Source organism: Pyrus communis, chromosome 10, assembly GCF_041283825.1.
Source record: "Pyrus communis isolate YQ-2024b chromosome 10, ASM4128382v1, whole genome shotgun sequence".
Taxonomy (NCBI): domain Eukaryota; kingdom Viridiplantae; phylum Streptophyta; class Magnoliopsida; order Rosales; family Rosaceae; genus Pyrus; species Pyrus communis.
In genome coordinates, this window is record NC_142574.1 from 3,260,768 (window position 1) to 3,274,216 (window position 13,449).

Consider the following 13,449-nt stretch of genomic DNA (forward strand, 5'->3'; position numbering starts at 1 on the left):
CAAGTAAGTATGAAAACCCAGTAATAGTATAAAAGCGAATATGCTAAGAATATGGGTAAATCACAAATATCTCATCAATTGTAACATAATATGCTCATTAATGATAAGCACACACACAAGTAATATGCTCATTAATGATATGCACACACACAAGTTCATGGAGAAAGAGCTACATGGAACAAGTTGTGTGTAATAAATCTACGCTCAAGTACTACATACACGTGAAGTTGGTGCTAAGTGTGTCACACACGAGTTCAAGATACAAAAGCAACTAATACAGATTGTCACCTACAATGAATCTAAAGTAAGCATAACGGTGCAAAGTGAACATATACATGAAGCTAGTCTTGATCCCGGACAAGTACTAGACACTGATGTCAACATGCATGATGAGCAGATAAAATATGTATTATCATGCCAAAATAATTTCATAAATCTCAAATCGACCTCAACAAATAACATTTCTAAATAATAGCGTGGCATGATGTAAAACATTCATAAAATCACTCTGGAAACTATATAAACATAATATAGGTTAGAAAACAAAGCCCACTCAATAATACATCGTCGACTCGTAACCACCTTGCGGTGCCCGGCCTCTGAAATCCTCGGTATAAGTCTCCACTATATGTGACATCAATTTCTTTTACGCACTTCAACGTGTCGTAAGACTGGAAAATTGATTGACTAAATTTTCCTGCTCCAGGTAAACCCCTATTTCGGGAGGAAAAAGAACACCATTTCTGTTCGCGCTCATTCCCTATACCATGGAGTAAGATTTGTACAAAAAGTTAATACATGCATGTATATATAAGCTGTATACGGATGGGTGCAGAGAGAGAGAGAACCTGTAGGATTTCATTTTTAAAAGCAGCAGTGAGATTGGTACACCCTTCCATACGAATCCTTTTCATGGAGTCTAATGACTTACACAAGCCTGGAATTTCAGTGAGCTTGGGGGAGTGATTCAGATGCAGTTCTTTCATTCTCGACATTGCTGAAAAATCTGGCATCTTTTCCAATGCGATGCACTCATTGGCTTTCAGGATTTCCAAATTTGTTGGTAAATTTGGAATTTCCTGAAGGCTTTTGCAATGATCAACAGAAAAATACTTAAGGTTCTTCAATAGTATAACAGAGTGGTGAATCTTTGACAAACTCTTACAGGCTTCGAGTATCAATATCTCAATATTTGGGATTCTTGAAAAGTCTGGTGATTGTTTCAGTTGAGCACAATAACCAAGATTGAGAAACTTCAACTTTTCAAGTGACTGTGAGACAAAAAGGGAAAACAAATATCAAAATTCAAATGGAAGAGAGAAAGCATGATGTTGGTATTTAAAAAGCCCGGTGGAAAAAATTAATAGTTTGGTTGGGTTTGTATTGTACCACGTTGTCATTCCAGAGTTCTATATTGCTACCACTCAGGTCGATGTCAACTAAGTTTGGTTGATTAAAATCTTCTGGTCTGACCTGCACCTGCAGAGGAAAGTAAGACAAACTTAACCATCTTAACTCTTCGGGAAGATTTTTGCAGTCTCCAGTGATCTTTACGCCTTTTATATTGAGTAATCTCAGGTTCCACATATTTCTGAATGTTTCTGTATCGAAGCTAAGCATGTCAGATTCTGGAGAATCTAAAGCGATTCCTTCGATTTCTTCCGTTCCCTGTTAGAAAGGAAAAGAAAATAAAGTAAGACAAGGGTTATTTGCTCAGACTTTAACCGGTGCAGAGCACCAGTACTGGATCCATGCCATAGAGCTAAGTCATCAGTTTTGTTTTAAAAATCTAAATTAGTCATCTGTGTTACAGGGATAATTTTCAAATAATTCAGTAAATAAGATCAGTATCTTTTTTCGAATGCATTTTGATTGAGGATGTACTTACATGTTTTTTCCTCAATACTTTTATTACATCTCGATGATTCCACAATCTACAACGACTTTCAAGCTTCTTAGGGGATTTAGCACGTACGATTTCTCTGCCCATGTCCCGAATCAAACGGTGCATCATCATCAGATTGCCATTTGGATCATCAGTTACAAGGCATCGCTGCTGGAGTACTTCAATACATGTTGCTGGATCAGGGTAACACCCATTCAATATTGCCATGACACGGTCCTTGCCCATTCCAGTAAAGAAACAGGATATATCAAGGAATATATCCCCCCACTCGCTATCCTCAAGCCTGTCATAACTTATCTTAAGAATTTCGTGAATTTTCGGATTATGCTGTGATTCATTCCATTTCTCCAGTGCACTTGTCCATCTCTCTGTGTCTCTTTTACATAGGTAAGAACCTACGGCTTCAAGTGCAAATGGTAAACCCCCACAATAATCAACAGCTTTTCTTGAGACTTCGAGATATCCTTCATTAGGAGAACTCTTTCCAAAGGCATGCCAACTAAGGAGCTCAAGAGCTTCATCGTTATTCATTGCCGGCAGAGAACATACCTCAACCACCACTCCAAGTATATGTAACAAATGTTTATCTCTTGTTGTTATAACAATTCTACTTCCTGGACCAAACAAGTCATGTCTTATAGCTAATGCAGATGTCTGTGACTCAGAGTCAATATCATCAACTACGACAAGAACGTTTTTGTTGCTAAGTCTTGTTTCTATCTCCCTGATCCCTTCATTGACCGTACGCACCCTTATGTGGTCCGGTCCCAAAACATCATACAGAAGTTTGTTTTGCGAATTAACCAGTTTCTCATCTTCTCTCACATTTTCAAGAAAACATGCACCATCAAACTCGTAGTAGTATTTGTTGAAAATAGCTTTTGCGATCGTGGACTTACCTAGTCCGCCCATCCCCCAAATTCCAATTATGCGAACACCCTCTGATCCTCCAACATTTAAATAATTACTGATTTTTTGCACGCGAGAATCTATTCCAACTTTATACTTGGCTACATGAAGGCGTGGTTTCTTCAGTTGTCTAGTGATCTGGCGAGCAACTTCCGTGATAAACTCTGCTTCATACCTGGAATTAAAATTCGTAATTAAGGAAAAGTAAGATTTACTATGAGACTGAAGGATTAAAATGTACCAATATATACCTTAGAGCAACTCCGGACAATAACTGCCCAGGCAATTGGGCACTGGGAGGTTACTGTCTTAGTGGACAATAACTGCCCCACTACATCTCCATCCCGTAAATGGTTCGCCCAGACAAATAATATTAAAAAATTAATAAAAACATTTTTTGTCTCTTTCCTGATCCTTCTTTTCTGCCGTGGAGACCAAATCCTTCTGCAGCTTCTCCCTGCCCCGAATCACAGAGCCATGATCTCCATATAACCACCTTCACTCGACTTCCTTTCTGCCATTTTCAGTACCCTTTCAACACCAAGTAAAATCTTCGCCATCTTCTCTCGATCGTCCACTCAGAGTCCTCGTCCCTCAAACTTATCAAATCCATCCTTCAATCCAGCACCTACATGCTGAGCCGTTCTCCCAGACCGCAAATCCGACTGCCAAACATCAATGAATTTCTGCAAACCACAGTTTGGCGGCCTGGGACGAGGGTAAATCAACGTTTGGAGACGATGACGTCATGCTGACGTTAGCAAGACATCACACCGACTGCCCAGTCGGGAGGTGTTGCGCCCACCTATATCCCGACTTGTTTGGGTTGGGGTGGAGAGAATTTTGTGGGTCTTGGGAAATTCAATCACCCAATTATTTGGGCAATTTGGGAGGAGTGGACTTGCTCTTAATTCCGATGGGTACAGAATTTAATTACAAAGTATAAGATTTGAATCTTATAAACTAATATCTAGTGAGATAGATCAAGGGTTTATATATTAGAGTTTCTAAGCTTTGCAATGATTAAAGGAAATGAGCAAAGTTATTACCTGTCAGTCTCTGAAAAATCCTTGCCGTTCAAGTTTGCAGCTGCTTGGAGAGCATTGCTCCACTGCTGGACTTTTCCAACCTCAAACCTTTGTCGATGGTTCCGAAACGCGGTTGCAAAACTACCGGCCTGATGCCTGACATCTGAAGGAGCAACATCGAAGAAAATCGGAAAAACAAGTTGACCCAGTGTTCTTCTGCACTCCATGATCTCCACCAGCTCGTCAAGACACCATCTGGACTCCGCATACCCCTTTGAGAACATGATGGCAGCAAGCCTGGACTCTTTGATTGCTTGATTCAGACTTTCTTCTATAACATCCCCACAAATCAATTTGTCCTTGTCCCGAAAGACATTGAACTTGTAGTCGTTTAATCTATGGTAGAGATGGTCCGTGATGCCCCTGCGTGTTTCGCCTCTAAAGCTCAAGAACACGTCGTACTTGCTCCCCTGGTTATCCATCTGTTGGCAAGTCACCGATTCTCTGATGTCTGATCGGAACTGCAAAATGGCACATTGGCAGATGGATTTTTAATCCAACTGGCAAAGTCCACTACACCTCGTTTCTAAGTCCACAAAAGAAAATGCTGACCATACAAATGTACCTTGTTAAAAAAAAAATATATATATCTTCAAAGATTATTGCTAACCACATCCAGTTTTACCTCTAACCCATCCTATAATATCAGATTTATTTCAAAGTATTTACATTTTTTGAACGTATGTATAGTTTTAATAACTTATTTGAAAATAAAAATCCAGGAATTACAGGCTGTGAATGCCAAGTTGTCATCTCAACCTGCAAATTGTCGCTGCCCTGAGGCTTGTTATCAATTTCTTAGTAACTTTTCCACTGTTCTCCTATATGATAAACCAGGTAATTGTTCCACTATTTGAACTTTGAATTTCTTAATAAATAGTAAAAATCAGGACTGAACTCTTATTTCAATGTAATCGTAGAATGTTGTAGCACAATTGATTTTTTGGTTGAAAAAATGTATAGAAGGAAAAAAATGATACAAATACAAAGAATCCTCGCAAATGTCATTGTGCTCCTATCAATTTGCTCAAGTTTTTATTTCGAACTATGAAATATCATAGCTTTCACTAGAAGTATAATCCGCGCATTGTTGTGTGATTAGAAACCATATGAAAAAAATATGTTTTGAAGCTATAAGAGATTGTTACAAAAGATTAATGTTATTTAAATTGAAAGATGTTTGAGTTTTTTTAAAGAATTTTTACATGAAAAGCAGAAATTAGGTGAATGAAGCTTTTGGAATTCTTTGAACCACTCTATGGATAGCATGATCTGTGAGTGATTGATTGTGTAACAAAAATTAATAAAAGAGAGTGTAAGGGTATTATATATGAAACTATATTATTGGAACCACTTTATGAAAAGTTGTAGTGTTGTAGTTCAGTTATAGTTTCAAAACCAATAAAAAAAATGGATGATTTCAGTTTAGCTTGGGAGGTGGATGATTTATGGGAGAGTCCAACTCTTGGAGATTATAACAGTAGAGCTTATTCTGGGATTTATATTAATGCGTTGTATTAATAAATTAATTGTTCCATTAAAAAATGTTGTTCAACGATTTCGTTATTCAAATGGTTTTTTTTTTGTTATCGTAAAACTGAACTTGTTTGGTAATTATTTTTAATTTTTATTTTTCAAAAATGAAAACAAAGATTGAAATATAAAGATGAGATGATTATCAAACAATCCCTAAGCTTATAATTTTGTTTTACCTGTTTGGAAATTGACAATCGCTATTTACACGTAGCCTTCGAATTGGTTCAGAAGTAACCAAACCAAACCAATCCATAAAGATTGTTGTGGTTCAGTTGTATTTACTTTCTTAAGCATTTACACATATGTAATATTATTCGTACAAGAGTTGCAAACATGAACGTGGCTATATTGGCCATACCGATATGTTATGCCTTATACTCTAAATTTGAAATTTTCTCCTCACAATCTAAATTAGTTTAAAGTAAATTGTATCAAAAGAATAAAAAATTTACAAGGCTTAAATTAAAGCACACAATAAGTATAGAATGTCAAATATACGTACGTATACTATTCGGCAACTTGGCTAGAAGATATTGAAAAAAAATCCCACAATTCTTGTAAATTTTCATATTTATTTATCCTTATTTTTTATAGAATAATTTGGAAACTGTTACTAGCACTTCAAAAAACTCATTTTACACTTCTCACAAGTGTATTTTTCTTTCTAATTATAAAAAATTTGAAATGCAAAATGAAATTTTTTTATGTGCCAATAACAATTTTTAATACATTATATGTATTATTAAAAAATGTATCAAAATAATGTGTATTAAACGGAAAAGACATCTATGCATATATAACAAGAAAGAGAAATATTTTTTAATAAAAATATGCACACACGTACTATACTCGAATTTACTAACTAGGATTTAGGAATGAGATATTATATTTACATATTCTAAATTACTTCTTGGACTAACACTTAATTTTTTAATATTTTTTACACATCACTAACACTTGATAGGAGAATATAAAAAATTAAAAAAATATAGAAGAAGTAATTTAAGATAGATGAATATAACTTCCCTTTAAGAATATTCGAATTACAAGTTTGTCAAGTGGGTCTGCCATGCCATTTGTCGGTAGGATTCTAATCTACTCTGCTCTAAAACGGCTACTGACAAAATGTTGTAGGAATAGGATGCATAAAAGGCTAAAAGCACATGGAGAAAATGTGTAGTGTGTGTAGACCCCACAAACCCCCAATCATTTTAGCACCAATTTTTTCTTACCACAAAAGTCAATTTTTACCGACGACTTAGGCCTGCTTTTGCTTCCGGGGTCCGATTCCAAAGGCAGAGTCATGGCATCCTCAACTCTTTTCAGGGAAATGTTTTTACCACACTTTTTGGTTATAATCCATGTTTATATTTGCAATTAATTTTCTTTTAATTTACTCAATTCCAATCTCGAAAATAAAAATGAGTACCGAAAACGCTTTCTTTCATTATTGTTTTGAAACAGTTAATCCAACAAGAAAAATAATATTTGAGTTTTATTTTAACCACCTCTAATAGTTTAATTATAAGTTTTGAATCCAATATTTTCTTTCCAATGAACATTCTTGACTCCAATTTTTTCTCTTCTACTACATTTATCTAAATAATCGTTTTTCGTTTTTATAATGATATTCTATATTTAAAGGGGAAATTGAACCAGGCCACATAATGGATTAACCATTTACTAGGTATCTAATTTGAAACTTCTCATTTACAAATAAGGAAAAATACTTGAAATATTAAAACAAATCAACTCAACCTGTCACTAGTTTTGCATCCAAGTAAGAATGTGACCGTCTCTTTGATATATTGGGTGTATTTGGAAGTGTATTTCAAAATAATTAATCAATGCACTTTTGATGAAAGTGTTTTTTGAATCTAATTCTTAGAAAAAAGCAAGTGAATTATATAAAAGCACTTGAAGTGATTTCTGTAAGAAACACATAACTAGTGTTTCTTTTAAAATGCACTTCAATTGCTTTTGAAACTTAAGAACACCTTCACTAAAACCAACTCCAATCATTTAAAAAGACTTTCAAACAAGTTTATATTTTTTGTTTAAAAAAAAAAATTAAATGTAACTAAATTACTTAAGACTCATTAGTTCCAGAAACAAAATTTTGATCCAAGAAAAATTTTGCCCAAACACAATTTTGAATCTTGATGAGAAAATTAAAATCAAAAAAATAATAAGGAATTGTTATTGACACTCCCAAAATCTCATTTTACATTCCAAACTTACTATATTTAGAAAGAAAGAAAAATATACTTGTGAGGAATGTAGAATGAGATTTTTAAAGTGCTAATAACACTTACCAAATAATTATACAGTCACAAATGGGTGTGAATGGGGAAGTTCCCGCGAGGGAAACTCGGGTCAAACAAAACAAGGCGCCTCATTTTTTTCTCGCTTCTCGGAGTTTAATCAACCCCAACAAGCAAGCAACCCAAGATATAGTTAGAGACTCGTGAAACGAAAGAAATCAAAATCCGAATTTCGAACCAGAAAAAGAAAAAGAAAAAGAAAAATAAGGGCAAAATGGAAGCATCGATGGGACTGATGCGTCGGATGCCTCCCAAGCGCTCTCTCCGCCCTTCTCTCCCTTCTCGCCCAGCACTCCTCTGATCTCCTCTCTCAAATCATTCAGCCTCTCCAGGTTCTCCCCTGTTTGTTTCCCGAGAGAATCCAATCCAATCCAATTTTCACTTTCCATTTTCTTTCTCATAGGGTTTCATTTTAGTCCCAAAAAAAAAAAAAAAAAACAAAACGTTATTTTGAAAATCAAATTTTAAAGTCACTGTGTTGCTCTGATTTCCCGAAAATCAGGTTTTGTGCGATATGGAATACGGGAAGGAGTTCATTTGGTGTGAATATAACAGAGATGCAGACTCTTACAGGTAAAACCCTCAAATCTTTTGTCAAATTTGATGGGTTGGTGTTAGTTTTCTGATATTTTACACACTCATTGCTACATTTTTTGGGGACATTTTAGAGGTAGCAGATCTTGCCTTGATTTGTGAGTCTGGATGTTTGGTATATTTTGATTAATTTAATTTATTGTTTGGGTTCATATGCTGATTTAATTGGTGTGATTAGTGCAATACATGTATAACTATGTAATCCAGTAGTTTCTTTTTTCGTATAATCGTTTCTGTTCTGTGAATATCGATTGTCCATGTTGATATTTTTTGTGCTACCATATTTCCATGTTGATCGCCTTGGTTAAACAAATATCATCCGCCGCTAGAAGACGGCAGCCTCCCATCTTTAGAGTTGAGGAAACTTGAAGTTGAAGCAAACGACATCTTTGCCGTTTATCGTGACCAGTGAGGTCCTTTACTTACTTTGTTCTTCTGTCATTCTTGGCATTGGTTGAACTGTATAAAACACTTCCAAAAGGATTTTTCTTCCGTTAGTTAATTTTCAAAAAAAAGAGAGGCTAAAATGTGTCGAAAGTAACCTCATGCATTCTGAAGATTTCATACAGCTTGATTAACTGGTAATTTGGTAGGTACCATGAAGGTGGCATTTCGTCGGTTTATCTGTGGGAGGATGATAACGAAGGTTTTGTAGGCTGTTTTTTAATCAAGAAAGGTATACTGCCTGAACTTTCTCCTAGGAGATGCAAAATTCAATTTATGTCCTCTTATATGTATATTTGCTGATTTTTTTTTTTACGTAGGTGGGTCCGGAGGAGGAAGGAACATCTCATTACCGTTTAACCAGCACTATCGTACTGTCTTTGACTACTGATAATGAGTCATCAGGCACATTCAATTTGTCTGGATCAATTAGATGACAGGTAATGATACTTTATTCTTTTTCAATTGAGGAATGTGATCTTCTGGACAATTTTTGCTTTTGGAAACATTTTTTTGAGAGGTACAAAGAAGTCAGTTCAGAGAGAAATGTTTTTCCCCTTCGTCACCTGCATCTTTTCCTCTTCGCTTCTGTGCCAAAAATATTCATTTTTTCTTTTTGCATTGTCTGGAATTTTCAAATTCATCCATGTGATCGTAATCTGTATATGTTTTGAGATGGACCGACATGGTCTAGCATCTAAATGACTCTTGGGGCTTCGACATTTTAGTGATAAGCATGTTTCAAGAGAAGGAGTTTTTACAGGGAGCTATTGCTCTGTGAATCAATTTTTTATTGATTGTGTTATATTGTTGGAGCTGATATGGTTTAATTTAATTAAGCACAAGATTTCTGTTTGAATGATCACTCAAAAACTGTTTTTCTGTGCTGCCCTGCATGTACTATTTGTATGATATACTGGGATGGATCAAGTACTCTTTCTTTTTGGCTTTGTAGATGAATATGCACCTCTCAATTCAAGAAGGCATATTTGTAACATGGGAAGAATGATCGAAGAAATGGAGAGAAAGCTGAGAAATTCACTCGATCAGGTACTGTGCATGTTATATTTCAAAATTGTATGTTAATAGGATGTTTATGTGTTTATAGAATTTAAAACAACAAATTATTTCAATAAGAAAAATTCATTTTGAACGAATTATGATAAGATAAGATAGGATGTTTGTGGTGATTTTAGAATATTTGTGATATTATTTTCTGAACTAGTTGGTTAATTAAATACAATAAAAATCATAATTTTTAATTAAACATTAGTAGAAGAATGTTTGATCAAAAGTTTAAAAGTTATAAATGTTTGATTAAAAAAAATCAAATTTGAGACATCTATATCAAAAATAGCACAAACGGATTGCATGTTTGATATATGTTCTATGTTGGGGGTCCAAGTAGGCATATATTAGGAAAACCTAACCTTCAAAATATGCACGTATAACTTATAAGTAATTGAGAGAACTATATAGGATTGTTAAGGTAACGGCAGATCCCTAGTGCTTTCTTAATTTGATTTCTACAAAACTATTTTCTTTTTCCTCATCTTTAATATTGCAGATTAGTTTACTTTTATTAATCAATTTCGTTTTAATTTAAATTAGGTCCTAAAATCAATCATCTCAATTTATGTTTTACAATAATTAGTTGGAATTTGGTTTGCTTCGAATTATTTAATAATCCTTGTGGAAAACGATCTTGCGAGATTCGTTTATACTACAATAACCTTGTCATTCTTGCAAGTATTATAAGAGTTTTTAACCCTTTTGCGTGTGTGGTAAAATCCCTATCAGCTACAGTTCCCTATTCAAGGTAAAAAAAGGAACAAAATAAGATAGAATTATTTTGACATGAAAAGGGAATTTATACACGTGAAGAAAGCCATGAATTGGATGTATGAACTACAAGCCCTAAATTAGAATTCACTAGAAATTAGGCCTGGACGTTGCCACAGGAACCAGCTGTTTTAGACATAATCGGATGAATAAAACATTTTTAAGTCGAATAAATTCAACACAATTATGAACAAACAAAGGCATACATGAGTGAATGAGATCGATAAGATAAGCAATTTTACTTTTATATACATTCAAGTGAGTTGGCATATAAATACATTGTACAATGAGGGGGAAGAAACTGAACGTCTTTGATTAGAAAGAGATGGTTTCCAAAAAAGTTCTGTTTCCTTAAGAAACAGAATAAATATAAGCAACATGTAGTTCACACATATTTTGCCCTTGTAGTTAAGATGGCAAAATATGTGTCCTGTAGGGCAGACACCTATTTCAGCAGTTAATAAAAAACATAGAAAGTGTTCAATACTTGTTCAAGTAGCTAATTTTCCTGCATAACCCTTGTTTCCATATGAAACAGAAGCAACGTGCAATTCACACATTTTTTACCCCTGCAATTAAGACGGCAAAATATATGTCCTGCAGGCTAAACACCTGTTTTAGCAATTAACAAAAAACAGAAAAAGTGTTCCGTTCTTGTTCGAGCTAGGGGTGGGCAAACAGGTAGAGAAACCGCGGGTAGGGGCGGGTAGTGTAGGTTCGGGGCGGGTACGGGCCGGGTCCTTTTTTTTTTTGGGAACAAACAGGGCGGGGTGGGCCGGGGCATGGTTATTTATGGGGCGGGCCGGTTCCTAAACCTTAGAAAAATGGGACCCCGGACCGGTCCATTTCTAACTTTAATCAACGGTCGAGATTGAATGATAACCTATCATTCAATCTGAACCGTTAATTTGTAACCTAGGTTCCCAAATCAGTTCAGACTTCAGTGTTCAGTCTCGATCTCTCCAACACTCCAACCCTCTCTCGAATTCGCGGCGCTGCTCCTCCGTCCACCTTCTCTGACATGACTCCGGCCAGCCACAAGCAAGCCACACACATAGACAAGCACACGCACCCTGCTACTCACTCTCTCACTCCCACGCCCCACCTTTCCACCGTCACTCCCTCGAGCCTCGACTCCCTCGACGGCTACTGTCTAGTAGTGTCTACCATCGGCGTCGAGTTTGCCACCAAGACTTTCTGGGGTGGGAAAGTCAAACCTGCTTTCCAAGTTCACCAGGAACGAGTTTAATTCGGAATCCAAGTCTACCATTGGCGTCGACGTCGAGTTCGCCACCAAGACTTTGACCGTTGATTCCAAGCTCATCAAGGCTCAGATTTGGGACACTGCTGACCAAGAAAGGTGATATTTTTTCTCCTATTTCTTTTTTCCTCTCAGTATTCTCTATATTTTTAGTTTTTCTGATTTGGGTTTGATTATCTAGCTGATTACTGGGAAATATTTGATATATATAATATATTAGTTTGAGTTTTGATTGAATGGTATGCTCAATAGTTAGTTTGAGTTTTAATTGGTTTGAGTTATGTGATCAGACAAACAATCTAGTTGGATTAGGTATGTATGTCATAAAACTACAGTTCATTGTTTGTCCATATAGTTGGAAACTTGGAATATGGTAGAGATCTTCAGATGAATGAATCTGTGCAGTTTTGAATATATATATATGTGCAGTTTTGAATTTGTGCAGTTTTTGAATACATATATATATATATATATGCAGTTTTGAATCTGCACATATATATATTCTGTTGTTGGATATATATATATGTGCAGTTTTGAATCTGTGCAGTTTTTGAATCTGTGCAGTTTTGATGCTGTGCAGTTTTGTGCAGTTTTTGAATCTGTGCAGAACTGCAGTTTTTGCTTCTGCTGTGTTGTGCAATGTGCATTTCTGTGTGGTGTGCATTTATGTGTTCTGTGCTGAGCTTAGCTGTGTGTGTTTTGAAAACAGTGAACGTGCTTCCCCCATTAGTTGCTTGTCTCTTTGTATGTTAGATACACACTAAAGTTGAAGCTCCAGATCACGTTTATCAGTAGGATTTGTCGAATATTTGGCATTATTGTTATTATGTTTCATTGGCTCTTTTTACATTTGACTTGTCCATGCAATGTCTTATATTTTTTTTGTTGCAGGCGTCGTGATCATAACGGGGAGTCATTTTATGGACTGGAAATTATGGATGAAAGGGTGAATATTTGCTCGTTCTATTTCAGTTTTTGTGAACCGTATAAGCAATTCTACTTTAGCACAATGGATTTGAATTTGAATCATTCATCATTTTGTTGACTTTTTTGGGTAAGTGATTCAAGATGGAAGCACAAGCGCTGGGAAAATGGGAATTGTTAGACCATAAAATCTGATTGCGATGTAATGTTGTTATTTTTAGATGTTGGATGATGTAATGTTGTTATTTTGGATGTATTGTTAATCTATGAATTTGGAGTCTTGAACGATGTGTTGTTATTTTGGACGATGTCATGTAATATTGTTATTTTGGACTCTCGGAATTTGGATATGTCGTTATTTTGGACATTGGTAGTGCCGTGGTAGAATCATAGAATCTGTACAATTGCAATCTCTGCAATTGCCGCACTCTGTGCAAATATTTTTATTTTTATTTTTATTTTAACCAACAAAAAAATAAAAAAATAATAAAAAAAAAACGGTGAACCGTGGACCCGGCCAGGACCGGCCCATTTGAAATGGGCCGGATTCGGTTCAATTCCTGTAATGAAATATGATGTACCTAGCCCGGTCCGGCCCGTTTCATTTAAGCTCCGATTCCT

General features: G+C 35.6%; 2 protein-coding genes across 8 annotated transcripts; one reads left to right on the forward strand and one right to left on the reverse strand.

The window, feature by feature from the left end:
• Nucleotides 1-409: 409 nt before the first annotated feature.
• Nucleotides 410-4,565, reverse strand: LOC137729087 (TMV resistance protein N). Its single transcript, XM_068467913.2, has 5 exons — nt 3,865-4,565; nt 1,889-2,990; nt 1,390-1,668; nt 849-1,271; nt 410-760 (listed from the first exon to the last, which is right to left on the reverse strand). Exons 1-5 carry the CDS (start codon nt 4,323-4,325, stop codon nt 656-658), a joined length of 2,370 nt encoding a protein of 789 aa, XP_068324014.2. The 5' UTR covers nt 4,326-4,565; the 3' UTR covers nt 410-655.
• Nucleotides 4,566-7,798: 3,233 nt separating this feature from the next.
• Nucleotides 7,799-13,195, forward strand: LOC137727658 (F-actin-capping protein subunit beta-like). Of its 7 annotated transcripts, none has more exons than XM_088678393.1 (7): nt 7,799-8,095; nt 8,266-8,336; nt 8,687-8,765; nt 8,951-9,033; nt 9,122-9,241; nt 9,757-12,003; nt 12,796-13,195. In XM_088678393.1, exons 2-5 carry the CDS (start codon nt 8,321-8,323, stop codon nt 9,190-9,192), a joined length of 249 nt encoding a protein of 82 aa, XP_088534519.1. In that variant the 5' UTR covers nt 7,799-8,095; nt 8,266-8,320; the 3' UTR covers nt 9,193-9,241; nt 9,757-12,003; nt 12,796-13,195. The 7 variants fall into 7 exon arrangements, 2 of the variants coding, with proteins under 2 accessions (XP_088534519.1, XP_088534520.1); XM_088678394.1 differs by having other exon boundaries at nt 8,690-8,765; XR_015952559.1 differs by lacking the exon at nt 8,687-8,765 and having other exon boundaries at nt 7,808-8,095.
• The last annotated feature ends 254 nt before the right edge of the window (nt 13,196-13,449 follow it).